At 42.8% G+C, this 27,488-nt stretch overlaps 1 protein-coding gene across 1 annotated transcript in view; it reads right to left on the minus strand.

Moving 5' to 3' along the window:
* The window catches only part of LOC144684946 (endoplasmic reticulum-Golgi intermediate compartment protein 2-like), a 55,998-nt gene extending 29,655 nt beyond the window's left edge, over nt 1–26,343 (minus strand). Inside the window, exons 1-8 of the mRNA XM_078549392.1 lie at nt 26,159–26,343; nt 15,981–16,089; nt 13,871–13,917; nt 10,710–10,780; nt 9,577–9,617; nt 9,356–9,457; nt 8,319–8,414; nt 5,525–5,580 (exon numbers count right to left, since the gene is read on the minus strand). Of these exons, the coding sequence (XP_078405518.1) occupies nt 5,525–5,580; nt 8,319–8,414; nt 9,356–9,457; nt 9,577–9,617; nt 10,710–10,780; nt 13,871–13,917; nt 15,981–16,089; nt 26,159–26,267 (631 nt within the window). The 5' untranslated portion in view covers nt 26,268–26,343. The remainder of the gene's footprint in view (nt 1–5,524; nt 5,581–8,318; nt 8,415–9,355; nt 9,458–9,576; nt 9,618–10,709; nt 10,781–13,870; nt 13,918–15,980; nt 16,090–26,158) is intronic.
* Nucleotides 26,344–27,488: the final 1,145 nt, after the last annotated feature.

Genomic DNA, 27,488 nt, shown 5'->3' on the forward strand with positions numbered 1-27,488 from the left:
ATTTTGTGATCAATGGCATAGGGACGGCATTGGCCATTCACCTCACTGACAGCTGCCCACAAAGCTTTTGCAGGGTTTGAGTGGAGGCTAATTCAAATATGACATCTGATCCTGTATAATGCAATATACAGGCATGTGTGAGCAGGTCAAGAAATGGCAATGCTTTTCAACCAATTAGATTGAAAAATCCACACTGAACCACACAGGTATTAACTAGGAAGTGTAAAACAGAAATGATAAATTAGATTAAAATCACGTATGGAAAGAGCAATAAAAATTGGGAAATCAGGTTGGATTGAGAGAAAGATAAAAGAGACAAGAAGAAGTAAACAAAAATTACTATCATTTTCTTTTTTTAAACTCTGCAGCTCCAATTAATTTTTGAAGGAATGAAACACCATGCTTGTAAAATGAAATTTTCTGGGACAAAGAGGTTTGTTGTCAGTAATTATCACTTATCATGGCATCAAAAATTTACTCACAACAACATATTATGCCTTTAAGATAGTAAAACATCGCAAGGAACATCAGTAGAGCGTTATCAAGTAGAATTTGACATTGCGCTACATAAAGAGATATTAGGGCAAAAGACCAAAAGCTTGGTCAAAAAGGTAGATTTTGAAGAACATCCTAAAGGAGGAAAGAGATCTAGCCAGGTGTACAGATTTAGGAAGAGTTTCGCAGAACTTAGGTCTTCTGTAGCTGAAGACATGGCTGTCAATGGTGAGCGAATAAAATCAGGGATTCTTAAGGGGCAAGCCTTGGATGAATGCAGAGATCTCAGGGAGTTGTGGAGAAGGAGGAGATTACAGAGATAAGGAGGGTTGAGGCAATGGAAGGATTTGACAACAAGGATGAATATTTTAAAATTAAGGCGTTGCTCAATCGGGAGCCAGTACAGGGTGATGGTTAAACAGGACTTGGCGAGTGTTAGGACATGGGCAGCAGAGTTCTGGGTCGACTTAAGTTTACAGAGATAAAGGGTGGGAAGCTAGCCTGGAGTGCATTGGAATAGTGAAGCCTAAAGGTAACAAAGGCAGAGATGAGGAGCATAGTTGCTCCTGGAGGCCTTCAGTGCAGTGCAGGATCATTGCGGGAAATGAAGCCATGCCCCCATACTCCAATAAATTTAAATGCCCCAAAGCCACTTTGACAGTAAAGAAGATAAGTGTATATGGTGTGGTTGAGGGGGTAGAGTGGTTCAGAGGGGTTGGGGGTAATTGTATGGTCAAGTTGGCGGGCGGGGGTGCTGGGGGAGGTGAATCAGGGGTGGGGGCTTCGGGGAGTGGGGTTTAGTCAGAGGGTCGCGGTGGTAGTGGGGGGTACATGGTGGGGGGTAGTCGGGGAGTTGGGAGTAGCTGGGTGGTCAGGGGGGTAGTCGGGGGTGGAGGTTGGTGGGGTAGTTGGGGTTGGGGGCAGTTGGAGGTGCTTTGGTTCAGGAGTGGTGGGGTTAGTCAGGAGGTGTGAGGAGGGTTGAGGGTGGGAGGAGTTAGTCGGAAGGCCAGGGGTAGACAGGGAGTGGGGGTAGTCAGGACTATGGCTGGTTGGGTGGTGTGGGGTCCAGGGTAGTTGGTGGGTGGGGGTGTTTGTTGGGTGCCCAGGGGCTATTTGGGGGGGTGGGTGTTCGGGGGATAGGGGGTTAGTCAGGGTGTTGTGGGGGTAGTCAGCGTTGGAAGTCAGGTTTGGGGGGTGCAGAGGTTGGGAGGGTAGTTGCCGGGTGGGGGTATTGTGGGGTTAGTCAGGCCTGGGAGTTGTAGGTGGAGATGGGGTGCAGTTGGGCAGTCAGGGGGTTTTGTAGGGTACTCAAGGAGTCAGGGGGGTGTAGTTGGGGGTTGCCCAGTGGGAAGTCACAGGTTCTGTGGCGGAGTAACCCAGGAGTTAGAAAAGGTTTTAATGTTTCTAACTTTCCTTGGGTAACTATTTACTAATAGAGTTGCAACCATCCGAAGTTGAAACTTCCCGGGCAATTCTCATGCAATTCTCCCCAGTGCATCTTCCAGGGTACCTCTGGGGTACGATTCTCCAGGGAACAGAAAATCTGGGTCACTATGAATATCGTTAATGCATAGGCCTTTTAACTGGCATCTTTAGCGGGGACCTAGTGGTTAAGTGCTGCAGACCATTGTGTACATTGCCAAGTTGTGTGGCAAGAACTGTAATGGAACATCCTGCGGAGGGTTGGACAATGCTCCTGCTGCCTTTGCTCTTCTAGGTAGCAGTGTCTCTGACAGCAATTTCTGCATTTCTGTGTTTGAATGAGTATGTGCTGACACTGAAAGTTGCAGTCTGATTTTTTCCTAATAGCAGTGACTGCTGATGGACACACTGTTAACATTATTGTTTGATCTGGGTCATTATCTGTGATATAATTGTCACAACTCTAATACAGTGATCATTTGTTTTTTACACGATAGAAAGACATATGGAGTGCCAGGAAGATGTGATCATTTTCATAACGTTATTTGGAATTTATGGTAGAGTAATAGTGGGGTCTGTGTCTATGTATGTGTGTGGGGGACTTAATTGGATTAGAGGCAGCTGGTCTGAAGGCTTTGATGTAAGAAGAGAAGCTAGGTTTGAAATGCTAAATAGGTAAACATGAGTGAAGTTGTAGAATATGGGGTGTAAAGGGAACATTTACATTTTTAAATAAACCACAGTAGCTTGAATTCAAAAAAGAGAGGGTGAAATGTTTCTTCTAGCCAGGAGAAGTTAAGAAACAGTGTATTTATTTTTCTCAAAGATTACTGGTAAAATTGGTGCTATGATAGATTTTTATTATTAGAGAGATGAAGTCCAAAGACACAGTGAAACAATGGGAATTTGCATTCTAAAGAGAAAATATGTGGAAAGGAGAGAAGGCTGTGTGCAAGGGAAGGCATTTTTAAGGTCTAACACAATTGTGAAAAGCCTCAAGTTGCTGCTTACAAGGAACCAAAGGTAAGGAAAAACTCACTTTGAATTCGACTGTCCAGGGTGTGTGCTTTGCCTGGGTCTGTTTAAATCTGTGTTTTACTGTTGCCTTAATGGAGATATAACTGGAAGTTAGATTAATTAGGGGGTTTAGAGGTTATTATAGCAGTAATTTGTAGGCATATGTATGGGCTTACAATCTTTTTTTAGTTTTGTGAAAAACCTCTAAGCCTCGTTGGCCTTCTTTTTATTGAATTCAAAACCCGCATCTCAAAATAAATACAAATTACAAATAGTTGTGGCAGCTGCTTCAAGTTTCCCTCTGGGATTTGAGCAGCTTGGCATTTACCATCTGCCTGCCATAACAGGAGGAGAAAAGCCACTTGTTCAGATCCTCCATCCACCATCCACCTCTTTCTTAAATTATTCTGGGATGTGTATCTCATGCCCAGGTAACTATCCCATCAGTTTGTGTAAAGATCTTCTTGATCGCAATCATAGAAACTTACAGCACAGAAGAAAGCCATTCAGCCTCTTGTCTGTGCCAATTCTTTGGAAGAGCTTCCCAATTAATTCGTTATCTGCTCTTATCTCTTTTTCAAGCATGTATCCATTTTCCTATTGAACGTTACTATTCAACCTGCTTTTACTGCCCTTTCAAGCAGTGCATTCCAGATCATAACAACCCTCTGTGTAAAAATATTTCTCCTCATTGTCCTGTAGATCTTTTACCAATTACCTTAAATTTGCAACCTTCTGTCAGTGGAAACAATTTCTCCTTATGTACTCTGTCAAAACGCTTCATAATTCTGAACACTTGTATTAAATCTCCTTTAACGTTTTCTGCTCTATGAAGAACAATCCCAGCTTCTTAAATCTCTCCACATTGTTGAAGTCCTTCATTCCTGGTTCCATTCTATTAAATCTCCTCTACACCATCTCAAAGGCCTTGAAAATGGTCTTAAACTTCTCTTTCAATAGTTTGAACCTCTGAACCCCTTTTTCATCATCATCGTTTAGCTCTTGATCTTCATTCTTCACGCCATTTCTTTGCTATGTACGTCTTCCAGTTTGTCTCTCAGTAACTTCCCTCCAAAGTTGAAAAGCCCAAGGTTGTCCATTCTTTGCTCACAGCTCTGTCCTCTGATAACTGGGGATTTGCCCTTCACTACCTCCAATGCATGAATGTCTCCTCGTGTCTTGGTGACCAGACCGGACACAGTGGTCAAGGGATGATCTGACCAAGCTCTGAACAGTTTGACAATGATTTCATGACTTGTACTTTTCTGTTCTGACTATACCATTTAACATTCTGTTTGCTTTGTTGATTTGCCTGAGTTAAATACACTGATTGATCATCGATTTCAACTTCATCCTGGACTATTTCTCAATCTTGGAATTTATTGCCCTTTCCTAATTGCCGTTGAGAAGGTGTTGGTGGGCTTTGTTCTTGAACCGCTGCAGTCCATGCGGTGTAGGTACACCCAAGTGCTGTTAGGAAGGAATTCCAGAATTTTGACCCAGCGACAGTGAAAGAACAGTGATATATTTTCAAGTAAAGATGATGTGTGGCTTGGGGGGAGCTTGCAGGTGGCGGTGTTCCCGTGCATCTGCTGCCCTTGTCCTTCTAGGTGGTTGAGGTCATGGGACTTGTTTGTTGTGAGTAACATCTATTATTGTCCATTTTTGTTGAACACATTCTGCAGTTTACAATCTGCTTCATTGAGTGGGCAGTTGACCTGTGTACATTTGGTCCCAGCATCATATTGACATTTTCATCACATTGACACCCTCACTACCTTAGATGTGAGTGAAACTATTCCTAAGATTGTTTGTCTTGCTTCATATCAGCCTCAGTGTAACTCAATGCAATGTGCAACTTCAAATTACTTTTGGAACCTTTAGTTAATATCTCAGGTGACTTTCTGTATCAGAGTCTTTACTGTACTGACTGATAAGCAAATATCAGCCAACATTTCTTACTCATTAGAAAGATCATCAACATTGAAGAGAGCCAGCATACAGAAACTTTCCTGAGTATGTTGTGTATGTTTGAGGTTGTGAAAGAGAGGGCATTATTATAGCACCTTATTTAGTTTTGTAACCAGCTCAAAGCTCCTGGCATACAATGAACCCTCATCACTGATGTCAAGTAGGTGAACATGGCAGCAGTTTTGCACACAGCAAGATCCCAGAGCTTGTGACGAGGTGAATGACAAGTCAATCTTTTTTTTTGGTGATGTTAGTTGAGGGGCGAATGTTGGCCAGGTCACCAGGAAAACTCCCCAGCTCTTCTTCGTATAGTGCCGAGAGAAGTTTTAGGTACTCCTGAACAGACAGATGGGAAAGCATCTTCAACAGTGCAGCACACTCTCAGTATTGGACTAGTGTGTTAGCCTAGATTATGTGCTCCAGAATTGATTATATGGCTTGAACCCGTGTCTTTCTGAATCAGAGGTGAGAGTGCCACTGCTCATATGAAGTAGTTAGGTACAGCACTAAAATACTTCTGTATAAGGGTTTTCAGTGTACCCTGGGAACAGCTAGTTGACTGTAAGAGTAAATACAGAACATCAATAAAGCAAGTTACAAATTGTAGAGAAAAAGGTACCTTTAGGATCCTTCGTGGTAGGTACATGTGCATGGCCAAATGGGTGGTGATATGATCTGAAAAACAATAGGAATAAACATTTCACAATTTAGGAGCTTGTTGTTGGTGAGTGTAAACCTCAGGTATTCCTCAATCTAAAAGATACTTGATTTGATAAGGGGCCAGGCCATTTTTCAGATGTCCATTACTGCTGCCTGAAACAGGGGCCTTCACTACTTACCATTCTTTGGCAACTGGTAAGTCTTATTTATATCTGGAGCCAGGGGGTTCAGAAAGGCTCCCCCGACAGCAGAATATCCTGATCATCCCTCATCCCAGTTACTGATGCCAACTCCCTTCCCCTCCCACCCCAACAACATTCCTGGGCAGTGCATGAGGTTGGGAAGGTTGTTGGATGAGGCTGTGAAGATTGCTGCATAAGGTTGAGGAACTTGCCGCATGAGGTTATATCGTCAATTGGACATGATGAGCACTGCCAAGCCCTGATTGTACAAGAATTACACGACAACGATTTAAAGTTTTGGACAATAGATGTGGGGTGGGGGGGTGGAGTGGGGGGGTGGTGGTGTGGGGGGGGGTGGGGGGGTGGGGGGGTGGGGGGGCGTGTAGAAGGAGAGTGAGGGAGAAAATTTTTAAGCAGCATGTGGTAATGCCTAGAACTCACTGCCTGCGAGGGTGGTCAAGAGGAGATGATCAATGATTTCAAAAGGAAATTGGATGGGCACTTGCGGGAAATAAACTAATGGGATAGAATGGGGAATGGGAATGAGTGAATTGCTGTACAGAAAACTGGAATGGACTTGATGGGCCAAGTGGCCTCCTTCTGTGCCTATGATTGTATTGAACAGAATGAGCACTGATAAGCCCAGATGTTTTTCCTCCTTTTATATTATGTTTATATATATGTCACACTGCAGACATCTCGTGAGGATGGAAAATACTCCACAAATTGAACCTGAATTACGAATGTAAAGGTGACAAAGGTATTGTGCTGCAGGATGGGCACTAATGGTGAGATGGCTAGCTTCCTTATTTTGAGGGCTCTTTAAAAACTGCACAAAATATTTGCAAGGACGATTGACCGAGTGTGGCATTAAGGAACCCTAGTGAAACTGGAGTCAATGGGAATCAGGAGGAAAACTCTCCGCTGGTTGGACTCATACCTAGCAGAAAGGAAGATGATTGTGGTTGTTGGAGGTCAGTTATCTCAGCTCCAGGACGTCACTGCAGGAGTCCCTTAAAGTGGTGTCCTCGGCCTAACCATCTTGAGCTGCTTCATCAATGACCTTCCTTCCATCATAAGGTCAGAAGTGAGGATGTTCGCTGACGATTGCACAATGTTCAGCACCATTTGCGGCTCCTCAGATACTGAAGCAGTCCATGTCCAAATGCTGCAAGACCTGGACAATATCCAGGCTTGAGCTGACAAGTAACTTTTATGCCACACAAGTGTCAGGCAATGACCATCTCCAACAAGAGAGAATCCAACTATCGCCCCTTGACGTTCAATGGCATCAGCATCACTGAGTCCCCCACTATCAATATCTTAGGGGTTACCACTGACCAGAAAATGAACTAGGCTAGCCATATCAATACTGTGGCTGCAAGAGCAGGTCAGAGGCTAGGAATCATGCGATGAGTAACTCACCTCCTGACTCCCCAAAGCCTGTCCACCATCTACAAAGCACAAGTCAGGAGTGTGATGGAGTGTCATGGAATGCTCCCTACTTGCCCAAATGAGCGTAGCTCCCACAACACTCAAGAAGCTTGACACCATCCAGGACAAAGCAGCCCGCTTGTTTGGCACCACATTCACAAACATTCACTCCATCCACCACCGACACACATAGTGTACACCATCTATAAGATGCACTGCAAGGATTCACCAAGGCTCCTGAGACAGCACCTTCCAAACCCATGACCACTATCATCTAGAAGGACAAGGCCACCACCTGGAAGGCGTTGCTCACTCACTCACTCACTCACCATTCTGACTTGGAAATATAACGCCATTCCTTCACTGTCGCTGGGTCAAAATCCTGGAACTCCCTTCCTAACAGCACTGTGGGTGTACCTACAGTACATGGACTGCAGCGGCTCACCACCACCTTCTCAAGAGCAACTAGTCAATAAATGCTGGCCCAGCCAATGAAGCCCATATCCCGTGAATGAATTTATAAAAAGATACCAGAACTGAGAGATTATATCCATTAGGAAAGATTGAGCAGACTAGGGCTCTTTTGTCCAGAAAAGTGAAGGCTGAGGGGAGACCTGAGAGAAGTCTTTAAAATTATGAATGAGTTTGATAGCATGGACATGGAGAAGATGTTTCCATTTGTGGGGAAGACCAGAGTCAGGGCCATCAATATAGGATGGTTACTAATAAATCAAGTAGGGAATTCAGGATAAATTTCTTTACCCAGAGATTGGTGAGAATGTGGAACTCAGTATCATGAGGAGTAGTTGAGCTAAGTAGCATAGGTGCACTTAAAGCGAAGCTAGATATACACATGTCGAAGAAAGGAATAGAAGGATATGCAGATAGGCTGAGATGAAGTAGGATGGGAGGAGCATAAACACTAACATCGACCAGTTGGGCTGAATAACCTGTTTTGTGCTGTAAATTCTCTGTAATTCTATATAATACTGGCTCTGCGTGAGGAATGCCTTTATCAGGCACTAGCTGATTCATGACAGTTTACTTAACAGGGTTGTGAGGCTGATTTGCAGATTCTGAAAACATTCTGTATTTACCCCCCTGAGTTGTACAAATAAAGAGCAGGACCGTACTAACTTCCCAGCCAGAATGTGGAAATTCCCCGCTACTTTGTTGAGTTTCATTGAACCATGAATCCTGCAGGCGTTTGGAGGATCTGTGGAGTCAACAACTCTGAAAGAAAAATGACAAAACAATTTTCACAAGTCATTTGCACATTAACTTTTCCATCCCTGATTGAGATTAAAGTCTACAGACTCCAACACTTCAGGCGCAATTTATACACTGCAGTATCAGACTAATTAATCACCATTTTAATACATTTATAGATGAGCTAGATAAGTACATGAGGGAGAAAGGAACATAATAATAGGCAAATATACTGAGTTTGAGTAGAATGGGAGGAGGCACAGACCAGTTAGGCCTGTTCCTGTGCTTCAGTTCTATGTAATTCTAGGTACTCCTGGTGCCGAACTGAAGCCAAATGTGTGTGTGTGTGTGCACTTGGGCCCTGTCGCTGCCTCCCAATGACTAGGCTGCTGCCACTGGGCTGCTGGATGCCACTGGTTGTGGTTCAGGGGACCACCGGGATTGGGAAGTCTCTGCTGCACCAACTTGATGCAGGCATTGGGAGGCCTCAGATTGGGAGCCTGGGGTGAGGGTGTCTGGGGGGTGGGGGGAGTCTGGTTCTTAAAAAAATTCTTTCATGGGATGTGGGCACCATTCGCAAGGTCAGGATCTGGGCTGCTGCTTTTCAGCCTGTCTGCATCGAGGTTCAAAACATTATTTAAAGATTGTATTTTGTGATTAAACATAGGAAATGTAATGGGGATTGAGAGAGAGTGTTATTGGAGATTAAGCGTAGTATATAGTATGTAGTATATTAAGGTATGTGGGCTACATCGTTAATAAAGACATCCACCTGAGAGGGCAGACGGGGCTTAAAGATAGCACGACGAACAGTGCAGCATTCCCTCAGTACTGCATTGGACTAGTAGTCTAGATTATGTGCTCAAGTCTGGAGTGGGGCTTGAACCCATAACTTCCTGACTCAGATGCAAGAGTGTTACTCCCACTTTAAACAAACATACCCTAAGCTTATGTGAATTCATTACCTTGGACTCTTTGTTGCTGTTGTTCCATTAAACGATGACTTTATAAGGAATTCCAACAGATTATGCTCCTTGTTCAGCTGTCGTTGAATATTTTGCATCATTCTGCAGGTAAATGTAAGTTTTCTGTTTAGTTTTATGAAGTAAATAAATTTCTATTTCAATAGGAACAGCCATCTGAAAGTCAACTGATCAACAGGAAGAAAATCCCATTGGAAACTTACCTCTGCCAGGCTTTTTCCTTTGCTGAGAGTTCAAAGTAGGTCTAAATATTAAAAATATATAAAATATATAATGGGAGCTCACAATATCATTCCTTGGAAAAAATATGAATATGAGGTAAAATGAGATTTGGTCAAACAGCAACTGCTATCATTTATATAGCACCTACAATGTAGTAAAACATCCCAAGGTGGATTATCAAACAAAATTTGAGACCAAGCCACATAAGAAGAAATTAGGACTGGTAATCAAATCTTGGTTAAAGAGATAGGTTTTAAGGAATGGCTTAAAGGAAGAGAGGGAAGTGGAGAGGTGGAGATGTTTAGGGAGGGAATGCCAGATTTAGGGCCTAGGCTGCTCAAGTCACTTATAGTTCTGGTTGCAAGTGAGATCTCCAGCACAGAGAAATATAGGTACTTGGTTCTGTGACAAACTTCACAGAGATTTTAATAATACTCATTCTCAGGCTCCCTTCATCCATCTCTGTGCATGGAGTAGACATCTGAAGGGGACACAGCTCTCAATGGGTAGTGCTGCTCGTGGGCACAGGTCTCAAGGAATTGCCAGTTATTGAAGCAGGCCATCTCAGCCAGGATCTGCCCACTTGACACCTGCACAACCATCCTGCATTGACAACAACAAATGGATAAATATATGAAAAGGAAAAATTTACTGGGTAGTGAGGGAAAGCACAGCAAGAGTGAGACTAATTGGATAGCTCTTTTGGAGAACCGACACGCAAGATGGGCTGAATGGCCTCCTTCAGCGCTGTAAGATTTTATGATAACTGCCCGTATAGAGTGTGACTACTGTAAGGCAAGGCGCCCTCCTTTATTGTTGGTTTTCATGTCTGTGGGGATAAGACGCCCTTAACAATGCAGTAAGATGGGAACGAGCTATGGAGACCCATGTTTGCAAAGTCATATCCTACTCACTGAATGGCTCAATGAATCAGTACAACAACCCATTATGGCAACAAACCTTCAAGTTTTTTTTAGTCAAAGCTTTAAAGATGCTTGAAACCACAGGAGCTGTACATTAACTGGTGCTGTATCTGCTCTCTTAAAAAAGTTCTGGGTCAGCTCACAAATATGCACCAAAATCAGGGGTAAAAATGAAGTTGATAAAAGCTTACTGGCTCATACTGAAGGTTTCCAGACTCACCAACCCTGGCTTCTGTCTGATCAATCATGTCTGCTCCAATATCTTTGGACAACAAAGAAAAACAGAAACAGGGATGATCTTGCAGGCATTTTTGTTCAGTTTTGCTTTACCCTTTGTGTTAATTCCTGTTATTACATGGTATTTATAGCACATAAATAGGTCATTCATCTCAACTGATCTATGCTGGTGTTTATATTTCACATGGGCTTCACCCGCCCTATCTCATCTCAGCCTATCAGTATATCCTTCTATTTGTTTCGCCCTCATGTTCATCTACCTTCCCCATAAATGCTTCGATGCAATTTGCCTCCCTGTGGTAGTGAGTTCCACATTCTCACCATTCTCTGAGTAAGAAAAGTTTCCCCTGAATTTCCTGTTGGATTTATTAGTGGCTATCTTATATTTATAGCCTGAGTTTTAGTCTCCACTACAAGAGGAAACATCTTCTCTACTTTTACTCTCTTGAACTCTTTGATATTTTAAAGTTATTTATCAGGTCACCCCTCAGCCTTCTCATTTCTAGGGATGAGACCCTGAGCCTGTTCAGTCGGATAGGTATAACCACTTAGTTTTTATTCTGTTATGTATATTCTCAAGATGTGGGCTTTGTTGTCAAGACCACTATTTATTGTTCATTCCTAGTTGTCCCGAGAAGGAAGGGTCTTGCTAGGTCACTTCAACAGGACAATTAAGAGTCAACCACGTTGGTTGTGGTACTGGAGTCAGCCCAGTCTGTGTAAGGACATTAATGAACCAATTGGGTTTTTGCAGAAAACCTGGTAATTGCCATTAGATAAAATAATTGTGAAAGCTTCTGTTTCACTGATATCTTTTAGGTAAGGGAGTCTTCCACCTGATCTGGCATACAGGTAACTCCGGCTCCATCTAGGTGGTTAATTTATAACGCACTCATGGCAATTCTGGATGGGAATAAATGCCGGTATTATCCAATCCTCAGAGATGATGCAAGATTTAGTGAGCCTTACTGGATTGAAAAGAAGCTGAGTGAAGTAAATTATTTAATAAATACTCCAGATAGAAGAAAGAAGCAGAGGGTGTGTCATATAAATATGCTTAAAAAGAATTACCTTGACAGGGAAGAGGACCAAAAGGAGGTGTTAGTGGTGGTAGATAATGAGAAAGAAGTAGAAGTGCTGGACTCTGAAACTGATTCTCCTGTAATCAAATTGGATAATGAGGGGGTGCTTGAAAATTTAAATGAAATATTGAGTTACCTTCCAAGCAAGTGCCAAAGTGATTTGGAAAAGCTATTGCAGTCACACAAACCTATTTGCGAAAATAAATTGGGAAAGACACATTTAGCTATACATGACCTATAGTTTCCCTCTGGGATTTTTAAATAACTCAGCTTTACCAACTGCTGGGTCATAACATCTGGCCTACATGTGACTCCAGACCCACAGCAATATGGTTGATTCTTAAATGCCCTCTGAAATGTCCTAGCAAGTCACTCGGTTCTCAAGGGAAATTAGGGATGGGAAATAAATGCTGGTCTAACTAGTGATGACTATATCCCACGAACAAATAAAAAAAGTTTCCATTAACTTGTATATATCCTAATTTCCAGAAACCATCAGATATGGGTATTTTGATTTAAAATGAGATTAAAGCTCTAAACATAGCAGATGCAAATCGCCACATTCACTAAATACAAGTAGGATAAAACAGTGAGTGGTAAATAGGATGGAGTTGCGTTGCTGCCTCGCCAAGGCTGGGGACTTGCAACCTGCTCTTAGAACCAACTCAGCTAAACCATTAATGTAACACAGCTATGAAGTGTTGATAGTTTCTCTCCGGCCTGAAGGCAAGCCTTTGCTTCTGCACCATCCACAATGACCCAATTGAAGTTAGAAACTTGTTATGTTGTTATGTTGGGAACTAGTCAACTTTCTATCGTTTCATGAAAGCAAGAAAAACTTGCATTTATATAGCACTTTTCACTACCACCAGATGGCTCAAAGTGCTTTGTGGCCAATGAAGTATTTGTTTTTGAAGATAGTCACTGTTGGAATGTAGGAAACATGGCAGCTAATTTGCACACAGCAAGATCCCACAAACAACAATGTGATAATTGTTTTTTATGATGTTGATTGAGGGATAAATGCTGGCCAAGACACCAGAGTTAATTCCCCTGCTCTTCTTTGAAATAGTGCTATGGGATCTTTTACATTCACCTAAGCAAGCAGATGGAACCTTGGTTTAATGTCTGATCTGAAAGACGAGCCCTCCAACAGTGCAGCATTTGCACAGTACTGCATTGGGTGTCAGCCTTGATTTTTTTCCAAGCTCAAACCTTGGAGTGGGACTTGAAGCAGAATCTAGTGATTCAGGGGCAAGAATGCTGAGCCACAGCTGACACATGTGTATTAACATATTCACTAACCAACTACACACATGATAACTAACTACATACATATTTTTCTATAAGAAGTTTAACAGAAGAAAGAACTTGTCTACCTAGATTTCCTTTCAAGTCTCCAAAATGTACTAACATATGACTTAGGAGCAGGAGTAGGCCACTCGGCCTCTTGAACCTGCTTCGCCATTCAATAAGATCATGGTTGATCTGATTATAACCTCAACTCCACATTCTCCCGATAACCTTTCACCCCCTTGCTTATCAAGAATCTACCTATCTCTGCCTTAAAAATATTCAAAGACTCTGCTTCCACTACCTATTGAGGAAGAAGAGTCCCACAGACTCTGAGAGAAAAATATTCTTCCCTGTCTTAAATGGGCAATCCCTTATTTTTAAACAGTGGCCCCTAGTTCTAGATTCTCCCACAAGTGGAAACATCCTTTCCACATCCATCTTGACAAGACCCATCAGGATCTTATATGTTTCAGTCAAGTCGATTTAATCGATTTAAAGAATTATCTTCAGCTAATGGGAAGCATTTTTCTTTTCTTACCTTATCTAAGCTGGCCATAACCTTACACATCTCCATCAGGTCTCGACTCAGCTTCCTTTGCTCCAAGGGGAACAACCCCAGATTCTCCAAACTTGTAACTAAATTCCCTCATCCCTGGAACCATTCTGGTAAATCTCCTCTACACTGGACCCTTGCATCCTTCTTAATGAATGTTCGAGAAACTGTTCCAGATACTTACAGTCACATTTCATGGCCACTGTGATGTCAATATTTACTTGGAGCTTACTGAAATAAAAATACAAAATAGTTTAGAAATTTGTAACATCAGAGGGGTTTAATTTCTGCAGAGAGTCACGTGATTGGCTGCTGTAACTTCAACCTAAGATCCAAGTGCAATGTGTCTGTAAGGCTTGTGCTGGCATCCTTCTGAAAACCAAGCCTGAGAGCTTCAGACCTCGTGAATTAAATATCTCAGTTTGTTATATCATCATGCCTCCTTGCTTTTCCTTTGCTAACCTTATATTGTGTAGACAATGTGAAGGGCCTGTGCCAGCAATCTAGACACCTCCAATGCCCACATGCTAGGTATCACTGATGTCCACAGTCTAGATATCACCAATTTCCATAGTCTAGACACTACCAATGCCCAGAACCTAGACACTGACAATGCCCATCTTCAAGATACAATGCAGCAATTCACTAAGGCTCCTTTAACAGTACCTTTCAAACCTGCAATCCCTAACACCATGAAGAACCAGGGCTGCAGGCGCATGGGGACACCATCACCCCAAGTTCCCTTCCAAGTCACACAGCATTCTAACTTGGAACTATAACTGGGATTTTCTGCTCCCATTTGCGGCTGGCATCCTAACGGGCAGGAGTGGAAAATACCAGGAGATCGCAACAATTGGTTTCACTTTGTTGCAAAACCAGTTTGTGATCGTCTGCTCCACCCATCAACGATGGGCCGTGTTTCCCACTGCCGCACTTTGGGAAGCGAATTTCAATACATTAGAACCACATTATAAGCCCTGCTCGCTGGAATCATCCCCCCATGCTGGATCATGAGCTCACCACGCCGATGTGTTTCACAATGGTACATAAGCGACGTGCATCTGGCAACATGCACTTTGCTCGGGGCTTCAAGGTTTATTTGCCTACCTTGCTTCGGGCAGCACTCACAGGCATCAGCGCCATGCTTCACAGGCAGCATCACATTGCTTTTAGGGGGGCTCGCTGGCAACTGGATCAGCTGTAAGGTGGGGGTGGCTTTTCATTGGCTGTAGAGCTAGGGCTTGCTTGGGGAAAGGGGAGAAGTGGCCTCAAGCGAGGGAGGAGGCTGCAGGGCGAGGGCTGTATTGGGGAAGGGGGGTATCCCAGGGTGTGTTTGGGGGCACATGTTAATCTGTTAATCTGTGCGAGTGGCCTCAAGATGGTGAGCGCTGTGGAGGCAGTCTTCAGAGGAGATAAGGCCAGATGGAGATGTGAGAGTGTGTGTGTGAGAGAGTGAGTGATGATGTCCCTTGAGTTGGCAGTGAGTGAGATGCCAGTGAATGAGCGATCGGCTTGTTAGTGTGTGTTTAGAATGATAAGATGGTTGCCTTACCCTGGCGACATGGATGAGATCATTCATCCCCTTTCTGCACTGGATGAACAACCTCTTCTGTTGGCTCTGTTCACCACCTGAAGTGATGAGATTGCTGGACCTCCTGGGGCCAGAGCAGAGGTAGGGGACAACATGGCAGGCCTCCAAAGGGCATTCCAGTGATGGTCCACTGAACTCTTCTTGGATTTTGGGGCCAAGTCTTCATTGGAGCAGTCCTAGGCTGCAAGCATTGAGAACTGTGTGCTCAGCTGCAGTTTGGATCTGGCACCCGGCGTGAGGAAACAGTGAGGTAACTGCATGGCAGAGGCGCCTGGCAATGATAAGGCGTGTTTTCTGTGGCTGCATAATTAATGAGGCAGGAAGCTCATGATATGGCGCAAAAACCCTACCTTGCAGCCGGCAGGAAAAACGTCAATCAGTGCAATTCAGGGAAAATTCCGGCCTATATGGGAGTTCCTTCACCATTGCTGGGTCAAAATCCTGGAACTCGCTCCCTAACAGCCATGTGGGTGTACCTACACCACCGCAGTGGTTCAAGTAGGCGACTCACCACCACCTTCTCAAAGGCAATTAACAATGGTCAATAAATGTTAACTTTATCAGACACCCACAGCCTCTAAAGGAATTTTTAAAAGTCCAAAGAGACTAAGAAAGAAGAGGATTTTGGTATGAATGAATTAGCGTCTGTACCATACAACAACAACTTCCCTTAGATAGCATCTGTAAATTGAGGTAATCATACCTGGAAATAGTTGTGTCAACTTGATAGTTGTATTTTATCCAGCTGTTTTGGAAATAAGAGAGTTCCCCGATTGCTAGGATGGCAATTAATGTGAAGGCAAGCAGTGAGACTGCAAAAAAGAATTCAAGGTTCCTATTCACCATTTTGTACAGATACATTAATGATTTTGCATCTATACAGTGTAGATTAGATTATTTTTATATCCAGTTTCTCCTGTACTCTCAGTAAAGGGTTGTTAAAAACACCACAAATAGAGCTCTTAATCATCTTCGTGTGACTCTTGGGATAAGCTAACAACCCTGTCATCACTTCACTATTTTTATACTATGTTGACACTGAGTTTAGTCTGAGGCTAAGCCAGACTGTTTGCAATCTTGGTGTCATATTTGACCCTAGGATGATCTTCAGACCACACATTTATGCCATCAGTAAGACAACCTATTTTCACCTCCAGAATATTATGTGATTTCACCCCTGTCTCAGCTCATCTGCTGCTGAAACCCTACTCCATGGCTTTGTTACCTCTAGACTTGACTACTCCAATGCAGTCCTGGCTAGTCTTCCACATCCTGTCCTCCATAAACTTGAGATCATCCAAAACTCTACTGCCTGTGTCTTAATTCATGCCAAGTCCTGTTCACTTTTACCCCCGAGCTTGTTGACCTACACTGACTCCCAGTCAAGCAATGTCTTGATTTTAAAGTTCACATCCTTGGTTTCAAATCACTCGGTGGCCTCACCTGTCTCTATCTCTGTAATCTCCCCAAGCTTCACAGCCCTACAAGATCTCTGCGCTCTTCCAATTCTTGACCCTTCAGCATCCCCAAATTTAATAATTTCATCATTGGTGGCCATTCCTTCATCTGCCTGGGCCCTAAGCTCTGGAACCTTCCTGCCTCTCTTCCTCTCACTCCTCCTTTAAGGCACTGCTTAAAACCTACCACTTTGGCCAATTGTTTAATCATCTGTCCTAATATCTCCTTATACGACTCAGTGTCATATTTTGTTTTATAGCGCTTGTGTGAAACGCCTTAGGATGTTTTATTACATAAAGGCACTCCTCCTCTTCCTTCAGGTACCATGCTGTAAGAGGGCCATGGTAGCCATTGACTTCCATTGGATTTGTCCATGACTATGTTTGGCAAAGTAATGCAGTGGTTTGCCATTGCCTTCTGCAGTATGGCTGACCAGGAAACTCTCCAGCTCTTACCACCTGCCATCACAGGATTTACAGGCTGATAATCAACCTATTTGGCCATATTATGAACACACCTTCCGTGGCCATCAAGTTCTGGAGTGGGAAATGAACCTGCAGCTCTAGCCTAGAGGTAGGGACGCTATCTCAGCACCATAAGATCTCCTTATAAAGGCACCAAATAAGTTGTTATTGTCCAATATTTATGGATATCTCCTATCTTGTGGTTCTGGAGCGTGGTTACCAGTTTATCTGGCTCCACCCCTTTAATGTCACTGTAGGGAGTGATCTAAATAGGTCCTGAGTTCAATTGTAGGCTTGTGATATCTGGAGTGTGAAATATGTACCTAAAACTTTAGAATAAGCAGTTGGATACCATGGAGTGCAAAGGGTTAAAATACATTCCATTGTTGGAAGCAGGTGACACATCAGATGTCATATTCTGGATGCCATATTACTGCTGCCACATTCTGGATGTCACATTTTGTTGCAGATGTGAAACAATCTTAAAGAAAAAAAGAAAAGCTGATCATTTCATATTGGGTTCTTGAACCAGGTGCTTGAAAATTTAAAACAATTTTCTGATTATTGAAAATAATTGAAAAAACTATTGAAGGACCAGATAATTCTTCATTTACAAAGATACAGATTAATCTGAGACAGTCAGCATGAATTCATTCAGAGAAGGTTGTGTCTGACTCACATGGTTGAATTTTTTGAGGAGGTAACAAGGAGGTTCGATAAGGGTGGTGTGGTTGATGTCGGCAACAAGGATTTTTGCAAGGCTTTTGATAAGGTCCTAGATGGAAGACTGATTAAAAAAGTAAAAGCCCATGGGATCCAAGGTAAAGTGGCAAGTGGGATCCAAAACTGTCTCAGGGGCAGGAAGCAAAGGATAATGGTCGATGGGTGTTTTTGTGACTGGAGGGCTGTTTCCAGTGGGGGTCTGCAGGGCTCGGTAATGGTCCCTTGCATTTTTTGATATATATCAATGAGTTGAAATTCAACATAGAGGGTAAGATAAAAAAATTTGCAAATGCTACAAAAATTGGCTGTGTGGTTGATAATGAAGAAGAAAGCTGCAGACTACAGGAAGACATCAATGAACTAGTAAGGTGGGCAGAACAGTGGCAAATGGAGTTCAATCTCGAGAAGTGTGAGGTAATTGATTTGGGGAAGGCTTAAGGCCACAGCTGGGGTACCGCATGCAGTTCTGGTCACCACATTATAGGAAATATGTGATTGTACTAGAGAGGTACAGAAGAAATTTAGAAGGATGTTGCTTGGACTAGAAAATTTTAGCCATGAGGAAAATATGGATAGACCTGGGTTGTTCACTTTGGAACCACGGAAGCTGAAGAGAGACCTAATTGAAGCCTACAAAAATTATAAGGGGTCTAGCTAAAGTGGAAAGAAGGCCCTAATCCCCTTGGTTGAGGGGTCCATAACCAGAGGCCATCAATTTAGGGTAAGAGGTGGCATAGAGGGGATTCAAGGGGAACTTGTTTCACCCAGAGTGTGATGGGGATCTCAAACTCACCGCCTGAAAAGGTGGTAGAGGCAGAGACTCTCATTATAATTAAAAAGTACCTGAAGTACCATAACCTCCAAGAGCTCGAAAGTGGGATTTGACTAGATACTTATCGGCTGGAATTGGCTGGCCTCCTTCCCTGACCTAAATTCCTGTTGTTCTATGTGATCTCAGGAATTTACATTTTGTGGATTCTTCCCCGAGAGAATACATGAACAGCGGCCTGAAAAGTGACAGGCCAAGCTAGCACCTACAGGTCACGGCCACGTTCCACAATAACCGGGCAATGCCAGGAAAGAGCCACGAGCAATACCACTGCAGAATAATTTAATCCATTGACCAGGAGAGTGAGAACTCCTGCCTATCCTGTCATGTTTGCAATTGAGAAGGGTAATAAAGTGGTAGCAGAATTTTTCTGACCAGCTGCAACCTATCCCATTTTCATAGGAGAGCAGTGCCTCAGGATGGAACCAGTACCCGGTATTCCCAAATGCCACTCGACTGTCAAATTTTGTCTGATAATGTTTCTCTTAAGCACCTTGGGATGTTTTACTAAATGAAAATTGCTTTGCGCATGCAAATCGGTGCTGGTATTGTTGGAAAATGGAAACGAAGTAGGCCAAGTGGATCAAGTGGCAGGAGGAGAACATTTACGGGATAGTGATCATTGTACATAATATTTAGGTTGGTTATAGAAAAGGGCAAAGAACAATCCAGAGTAAGAATAAAAAACTGAGGGAAAGTGAATTTCAAGGGGGTAAGAATGGATCTAGGCTAAATAAATTGGAGTCAAAGGTTGGCAGGGGAAACGGTAGCTGAACAATGAGCTACCTTCAAAGAAGAGTTCAAAAGTTTTGGCAGTCATGATACATTCCATCAAAAAGAAAAGGTAGAGAAAATAAATCCAGAGCTCTCTGGATGCCAAAAAAAAAGAGATTAAGATGAAGAAGAAAAAGTGTGCTTAAAATAGATGTCAGGCAGCTAATCCAACTGAGAACCAGGCTGAATAAAGATGATTCAGAGGAAAAGTGAAAACGAAAATAGGAGAAGCAAAGAGGGAACATGAAAAGAGACTGGCAGCTAACATAACAGTGAATCTCAAAATCTTCTATAGGCAAATAAATAGTATAGCAGTGGTTAAGGGAGGAGTAGGGCCAATTAGGGACAAAAAAGGGAATTTATGCATGGAGGCTGGGAACTTTGCTGAGGTATTAAATGAATACTTTGCATGTCTTTATCAAGGAACAAGATGCTACCCAGGCCACAGTGAAAGAGGAGGTAATTGGTGCACTGGAAGTTTTTAAAATTGATAAGGAGGAGGTATTAGATAGCCTGCCTATATTTAAAATTGATAAGGCATCAGGACCGAATGTGATGCATCCAAGGATAGTGAGGGAAGTGATGGTGGAAATTGTGGAGGCACTGGCCACAATTTTCCAATCTTCCTTAGATTCAGGGCTGGTGCCAGAGCACTGGAGAATTGGAGTAGTTACGCCCTTGTTCAAAAAAGGGCCAGTCAATTTAACTGGTGGTAGGAAACTTCTAGAAACAATAATTCAAAACAAAATTAATGGTCACATGGCCAAATGCGGGTTAATTAAGGAAAGCCAACATGGATTTGTTAAGGGAAAACCATGTTTAATTAACTTGCTGAAGTTTTTTGAAGAGGTAACAGAAAAGGCCTATAAGGGTAATGCTGTTGATGTGATGTACATGAACTTCCAAAAGCCATTTGATACAGTGCCGCCCAACAGACCTGTGAGCAAAGTTATGGGATAAATGGAACAGTAGCAACATGGATCGTGCCATACAAGAGTCAAGCAATGACTATCTTCAACAATAGAGAATCTAACTATCTCCCCTTGACATTCAATTGCATTATTATTGTTGAATCCCCTACAATCAATATCTTAGGAGTTACCATTCACCAGAAACTGAACTGGACCAGCTATATAAATACTGTGGCTACAAAAGCAGGTCAGAGGCTGGGAATTCTGCAGCCAGTAATTCACCTCCTAACTCCCCATAGCTTGTTGACCATTTACAAGGCACAAGTCAGGAGTGTGATGGAATACTCCCCACTTGCCTGGATGAGTGCAGCTCCAACAACACTCAAAAAAGCTCAAAGCCATTCAGGGCAAAGCAGCCTGCTTGACTGGCACCCCATCCACCTCATTCAACATTCACTTCCTCCACCACTGATGCACAGAGGCAGCAGTGTGTATCATCTACAAGCTCCACTATAGCAACTCACCAGCAACTCTTTTGACAGCACGTTCCAAACCTGCGACCTCTACCACCTAGAAGGACAAGGGCAGCAGATGCCTGGGAACACCACACCTGCAAGTTCCCCTTCAACCACACATCATCCTGACTGGGAACTATATTGTCGTTCCTTCACTATCATTGGTTCAAAATTCTGGAACTCCTTTCCCAACAGCACATTCAGAGTACTTACTTCACATGGGCTGCAGTGGTTCAAGAAGGTTCAAGAAGGCAGCTCACCACCACTTTCACAAGGGCAATTAGGGATGGGCAATAAATGCTGGACTAGCCAGTGACACCTACAGCCCATAAATGAATTAAAAAAAGGATACAAATTTGGCTGAGTGACAAGAAACAAAGAGTAATGGTTAATCAATGTTTATCGGGCTAGAGGAGGGTTTGTAGTGGAGTTGCCCAGGGATCAGTGTTGGGGCCCTCTGCCCTTCATTATATATTAATGACCTAGACCTTGATGTACAGGGCACAGTTTCAATACTTGTGAATTATACAAAACTTGGAAGCATTGTGAACTCTAAGGAGGATAGTGTAAAACTTCAAAAGGACATAGATAAGTTGGTGGAATGGGAAGATTGGCAGACAGGTGGCAGCTGAAGTTCAATGTGGAGAAATGTGAAGTGATTTATTTTGATAGGAGGAACATGGCGAGACAATGTAACATAATTGTCTAATTGCACAACTCTAAAGGGCGTGCAGCAGCAGAGGCACCCGGGTGTATATGTGCATAAGTCATTGAAGGTGACAGGACAGTTTGCGGGACCATTAATAAAGCATACAATGGAGGTATAGAATAGAAGAGCAAGGAAGTTATGTTGAACTTGTATAAGACATTAGTTCAACCTCAGCCAGAGCATTGCATCCAGTTTTGGGTGCCGCACTTTAGGAAAGGTATAAAAATATTTGAGAGAGTGCCGAAAAGATTCATGAGAATGGCCCCAGAGACGAGGAACTTCAGTTATGAAGATAGATTAGAGAAGTTGGGACTGTTATCCCTGGAGAAGAGAAAGTCAAGAGGAGATTTGAGAGAAGTATTCAAAATTATGAGGGGTCTGGACAGATTAGATGAGGAGACACTGTTCCACAAGGAAGGATCTAGAAATGAGAGGGCACAGGTTTAAAGTAATTGGCAAAAAAAGCAAATGTGACAAGAGAAAAAACTTTTTCGCACAGCAAGTGGTTAAGGTCTGGAATGCACCGCCAGAGAGTATGGTGGAGGCAAGGTCAATTGAGGCATTCAAAAGGGAATTAGACTGCCTGAAAAGGAAGAATGTGCAGGGCAGAAGGTGGAGGAATGGCACTGGGTGAATTGTTCATTTGGAGAGCCAGTGCAGACACGATGGGTTGAATGGCCTCCTTCTATACTTTAACAACTCTGTGATCCTGTGACTCTGTGAAAAAGGTAGGAAGAATATTATGCTTCATCAGTGGAAATTTCCATGGTGGGACAAGATTTTTCTTGATTGGTGTATGTAAACCTGTACATGTTACCCACAAAGATACAATGACTGACAGAGAGGCTGAGATCAGGAAATTCCTAGCTTTTGTCTCTGTTACTGTCACGTAGCCTAAATTATTGGTTTGTTACATCATATCATAAACAAGTCACCTTTGTTTATTTTAAACATTTATCACAGCCTATAATTTAATAATGCTGTTTTTGTTTTTTTTGTACACTAGGTTTTCCTCATCTCCCATCTAATCCTTCTACCCACCACTCTAAATTTATGCCCCATAGTCACTGGCCTCTCTGCTAAAGTAAGTCGGCTCTTCCCATTCACCCTATCCAGGCCCCTCACAATTTTGTACACCTGAATCAAATCTTCCGTCAGCCTCCTCTGTTCCAAGGAGAACAATCCCAACCTATCCAATCTTTCTTCATAGCTGCAATTTTCCAGCCATGGCAACATCCTCATAAATCTCCTCTGTGCCCTCTCTAGTGCAATTACATCCTTTCTGTAATGAGGTGGCTGGAACTGCACACAGTATTCAAGTTGTGGCCTATCTAATGTTTTATATACTTCCAGCATAACCTCCCTGCTCTTATGTTCAATGCCTCTGCTATTAAAGGAAAGGATTCCATATGCCTTCTTAACCACCTTACCAACCTGTCCTGCTATGTTCAGGGATCAATAGATATTCACTCCAAGGTCCCTCACTTCCTCTACACCTCTCAGTATCCTCCCATTTATTCTGTATTCCTTTACTTATTTGATCTCCCTAAATGCATCACCTTACACTTCTCTGGGTTGAATTCTGTTTGCCACTTTTATGCCAACCTGACCAGTCCATTGATGTCTTCCTGTAGTCAACAGCAATCCTCCTTGCTATCAACCGCACATCCAATTTTTGTGTCGTCTGCAAATTTCTTGATCATTCCCCTTACATTCATGTCCAAATCCTTAATATCTATCTCAAAAAGAAGGGGACCTAATACTGAGCCCTGTGGAACCCCACTTGAAACAGCCTTCCAATCACAAAACCACCCATCAACAGTTACTCTTTGGGCAGAATTTTGCCCTTGGCGTGTGGGCTCGGTGGGGGCGGACTGGGGCTGTCAGGAAGCCGACCGCCACCCAGCGTGAAACGTGAGCTGCTGTGCTCAGCTCTGCCTATGCGAGCAGGTGGAGGAGTGTGAGCTGGGCGAGTGCGACCTCCGCGCATGTGCGCGAGAGCTGCCTCAGGGAGATGAAAAAAAATTTAAAAAATAAAAATGTAATGAAACATATCGCCTCATGTGACTCTGTCAGGGACATGTTATTAATGAAAAATGAAATCTTTTATTTTATTTTTATTTGCGTTTGGAAACTTCATTCTGCCTATCCATGAGGTTTCCAAAAAAGTGCAAAGGCTGCTTGGCGTTTTCGCCTGCCTGCCAACCGCAAGGTTGGACGGGCAGCGAAAAATTTATTTCAATTAACTTTTTAATGGCCTTAATAGGCCTTTTAATTGCCGACTCCAGCGCATGCCCTCTGACCGAAATATCGCGCGAGTGTGCGATGACTTCGGGACACACGCCTGATGTCATCGCGTGCCATTTTACGCTCGGTTGGGTCGGGCACGCTCCGACCCACCAAGTTAAAAAGTTTACCCTTCATTTTCTACCACTGAGCCAATTTTGTTACTACATTCCCCTGAATTCCACGGGCTTTTATTTTTTAACCAGTCAGCCATGTGGGACCTTGTTAAAAGTATTGCTAAAATCCACATAGATGACATCAACTGCACTACCCCTATTAATCCTCCCTGTTACTTCCTTAAAAAAATTCAATCAAATTTGTCAGACATGAACTTCCCTTAACAAATCCATGCTCTCTATCCTTGATTAATCCGTGCCTTTCTAAGTGACAGTTTATCCTGTCCCTCAGAATTGATTCTAATAATTTGCCCACCACCAAGGTCAGACTGATTGGCCTGTAATTATTTGGTCTATCCCTTGCATCCTTTTTAAAGAAAGGTGTGACATTAGCAGACCTCCAATCCTCTAGCACCACACCTGTATTCAGTGAGGATTGGAAAATGATAATCAGATCCTCCGCAATTTCCTCCCTGGCTTCTTTTGACAGCCTGGGGTACATTTCATCCAGCCCTGGTGATTTATCCACTTTCAAGGATGCTAATCTCCTTAATACTTCCTCTCTCCCTATGTTTATCAAATCCAATACTTCACACTCCTCCTCCTTAACTACAATGTTTGCATTGTTCCCCTCTTTTGTGAAGACAGACGCAAAATATTCATTAAGGACCATACCCACATCCTCTGCCTCCACATATAGGTTACCTTTTTGGTCTTTTATGGGCCCTACTCTTTTCTTAGTTATCCTCTTACTCTTAATGCATTGATAGGACATTTTGGCTTCTCCTTGATTTTGCTTGCAAATATTCTTCCATGCCCTCTCTTTGCTTTCCTAATTTCCTTTTTGATTACACCCCTCCACTTTCTACACTCTCGGCTTTCTGTAGCAGCCTATCAGTGTAGCTTTCTTCAGTGATGTTAGTTGAGGGATAAATATTAGTCAGGACACCGGAGAGACCTCTGCTCTTCTTCAAAATAGTGTCAAGTGGATTCTTTATATCTTCTAAGAGAGCAGATAAGACTACATTGAAAGCTTGCTCCTCTGACAGTGCAGCGCCACTCAGTTTTGCATTAGGATTGTCAGTCTGGATTTTGCACTCAAGTATTTAGAGTGGGGCTTGAACTACAACCTTCTGACTCAGAGGTGAGTGTGTTGTGACAAAGCCTATCTTTGCTAGTCGTGTGCTCCTTATAGTGTGGAGGGGTCCTGCTGAGCACAAAGTTGCAGAGCCTGCAGTATAGCTGCTTCAGCCAATTGCTCCCCACTATATGGGTTTCTAGTTTCAAGACAGCTGAGCAGTCTAGCTGAGACTTTTACATTCACAAGTTGCTGGCAAACCTCAGTCCCAGAGATAGGCATTTAATGTAATTGGGCTGGCAGTGCTATATCTCTAAAGTTACTCATCAACTGAGTGCACACGACTATAACCCATTAGGAAGCAGCTATCGATTGTCAGATGCGAGAGTCAACCAGGATTTCCTTCATTACAACAGTGGCTACATTATAAAGACTGCTTCAGTTGCTGTAGAGTGCTTTGGGATCCCTCTCTCGCTCTCATGTCTACCTATCTATCTATCTATCTGTCTGTCTGTCTGTCTGTCTGTCTGTCTGTCTGTCTGTCTGTCTACCTATCTATCTATCTGTCTACCTACCTACCTACCTACCTACCTACCTACCTACCTACCTACCTACCTACCTACCTACCTACCTACCTACCTATCTATCTATCTATCTATCTATCTATCTATCTATCTATCTATCTATCTATCTATCTATCTATCTATCTATCTATCTATCTATCTATCTATCTATCTATCTATCTATCTATCTATCTATCTATCTATCTATCTATGTCTTTCTTTCTGTCTTTCATTCTTTTTCTCTCATTCATTTACAATCTTATAGAAATGTTGCCTTTTTGTGAAAAAAGAATGAAAGATTTGCATTAATTGACTTTCATGACTCTAGTAGACCCCAAATTTCTTTACAGTCAATGAAGTACTTTTGAAGTGCAGTCATTGTTGTGATGTAGGAAATGCTACTTAAATGCAAAGTATTTTGAATCACAAAGCTGTTTGGAAAAGTGTCAAGTCACCTGTGCCTCCGCTGATCGAGGTTTGGACGCACACATCAGGAACTTTTGGGAAAACATCCAACTCTTTGATGATGCTGGAGGACACTTTCCTGATGAATCGCCTCCTCATCTTGTGACAGTCGTCTTCTGAAGTCTCTTTCACTTCACTCACTAACCTTGACCCGTTAAAAGCTGCAGACTAAGTGTTAAGGAGGCTTCACACTTCCACATCCGGGAGAATAGGATCTGATCATTTAGAATGATGAAATACGGTAACAGCTTGTCATGGGAATGGAGATAGATAAAGAAATTGGACTGGAGGGGATGGAAGTATGGCAAGAGTGTAGGGGGCAACTAGTTCCCATTTTGGTATCACTGCCATTGAAATAAAAGTAAGACAGAAATCCATTTTTATCAACTGTGTTCTTATTAAAAAAAAACAGAACACAGAGAGCCTCAGGGAGATTGTAAAAGGGAATATTGCTGTAATATATTCCTGGAGTTACAGAGTTTCATAGACGCACATTAGCCAAGGGCGTGACAAAGTAACCTTTGTATTTTTCAAGTGTTATCACAGAGAACCTTTATCTGTAAAAAACAGTGCATGAAAAATGCGGGCAGGTTAAGATAATGCAATTTGGTACAAGAATAGATATAGGTTTAAGGTGCAGCTGCCTGCTTTGGATCAATCTTGCTGTGGGAGGGAAGTGAGCTGAGGTTCCTTGTTGAGTGTAGTCTCACTCTGCTTTGCTCTGGAGTCAGGTAAGGTTCTAACTCACTCAGACTTATGGCACAACCTCAACAACAATGACTTGCACTTACATAGTGCCTTTAATCAAGTGGAACGTTGCAAGATGCTTCACAGAAACAATTATCAGATAAAATTTGGCATTGAGCCACACAAGAAAATAATAGCACAGGTGACCAAAAGCTTGGTCAAAGTGGATAGGATTTAAGGAATAGAGAGAGTTAGCGAGCCAGAGGTTTAGAGAGGGAATTCCTGATTTAGGGGCTAAACAGCTGAAGGTACAGCCACCAATGATGGAGTGAAGACATTGGAGAGCGCACTCTCACTTCCAACGCTAAGTACGAGAAGCTGATTGATTTCTTTGTTACTATGATCAAAACAATCTGATCAGCTGCCTCTGCTGTGTTCTTCCCTTCCACTAGCACACCTGGGCAAACTTCCTATAGTGCTCCCCCCTGCCCTAGTCCTGAACCCACATCTTTCGCTAATTTTTCTCCTACCTCCCTCATGTCCCCTCTGAGGCCCAGCTCCTGTTCCCTCGATTCTATTCCCAATAAACTGTTGATCACCCAGCTTCCTGCCCTGGCCCCCATGTCCGTCAAT

The sequence above is a fragment of the Cetorhinus maximus genome, chromosome 9 (genome assembly GCF_964194155.1).
Source record: "Cetorhinus maximus chromosome 9, sCetMax3.hap1.1, whole genome shotgun sequence".
NCBI lineage: Eukaryota > Metazoa > Chordata > Chondrichthyes > Lamniformes > Cetorhinidae > Cetorhinus > Cetorhinus maximus.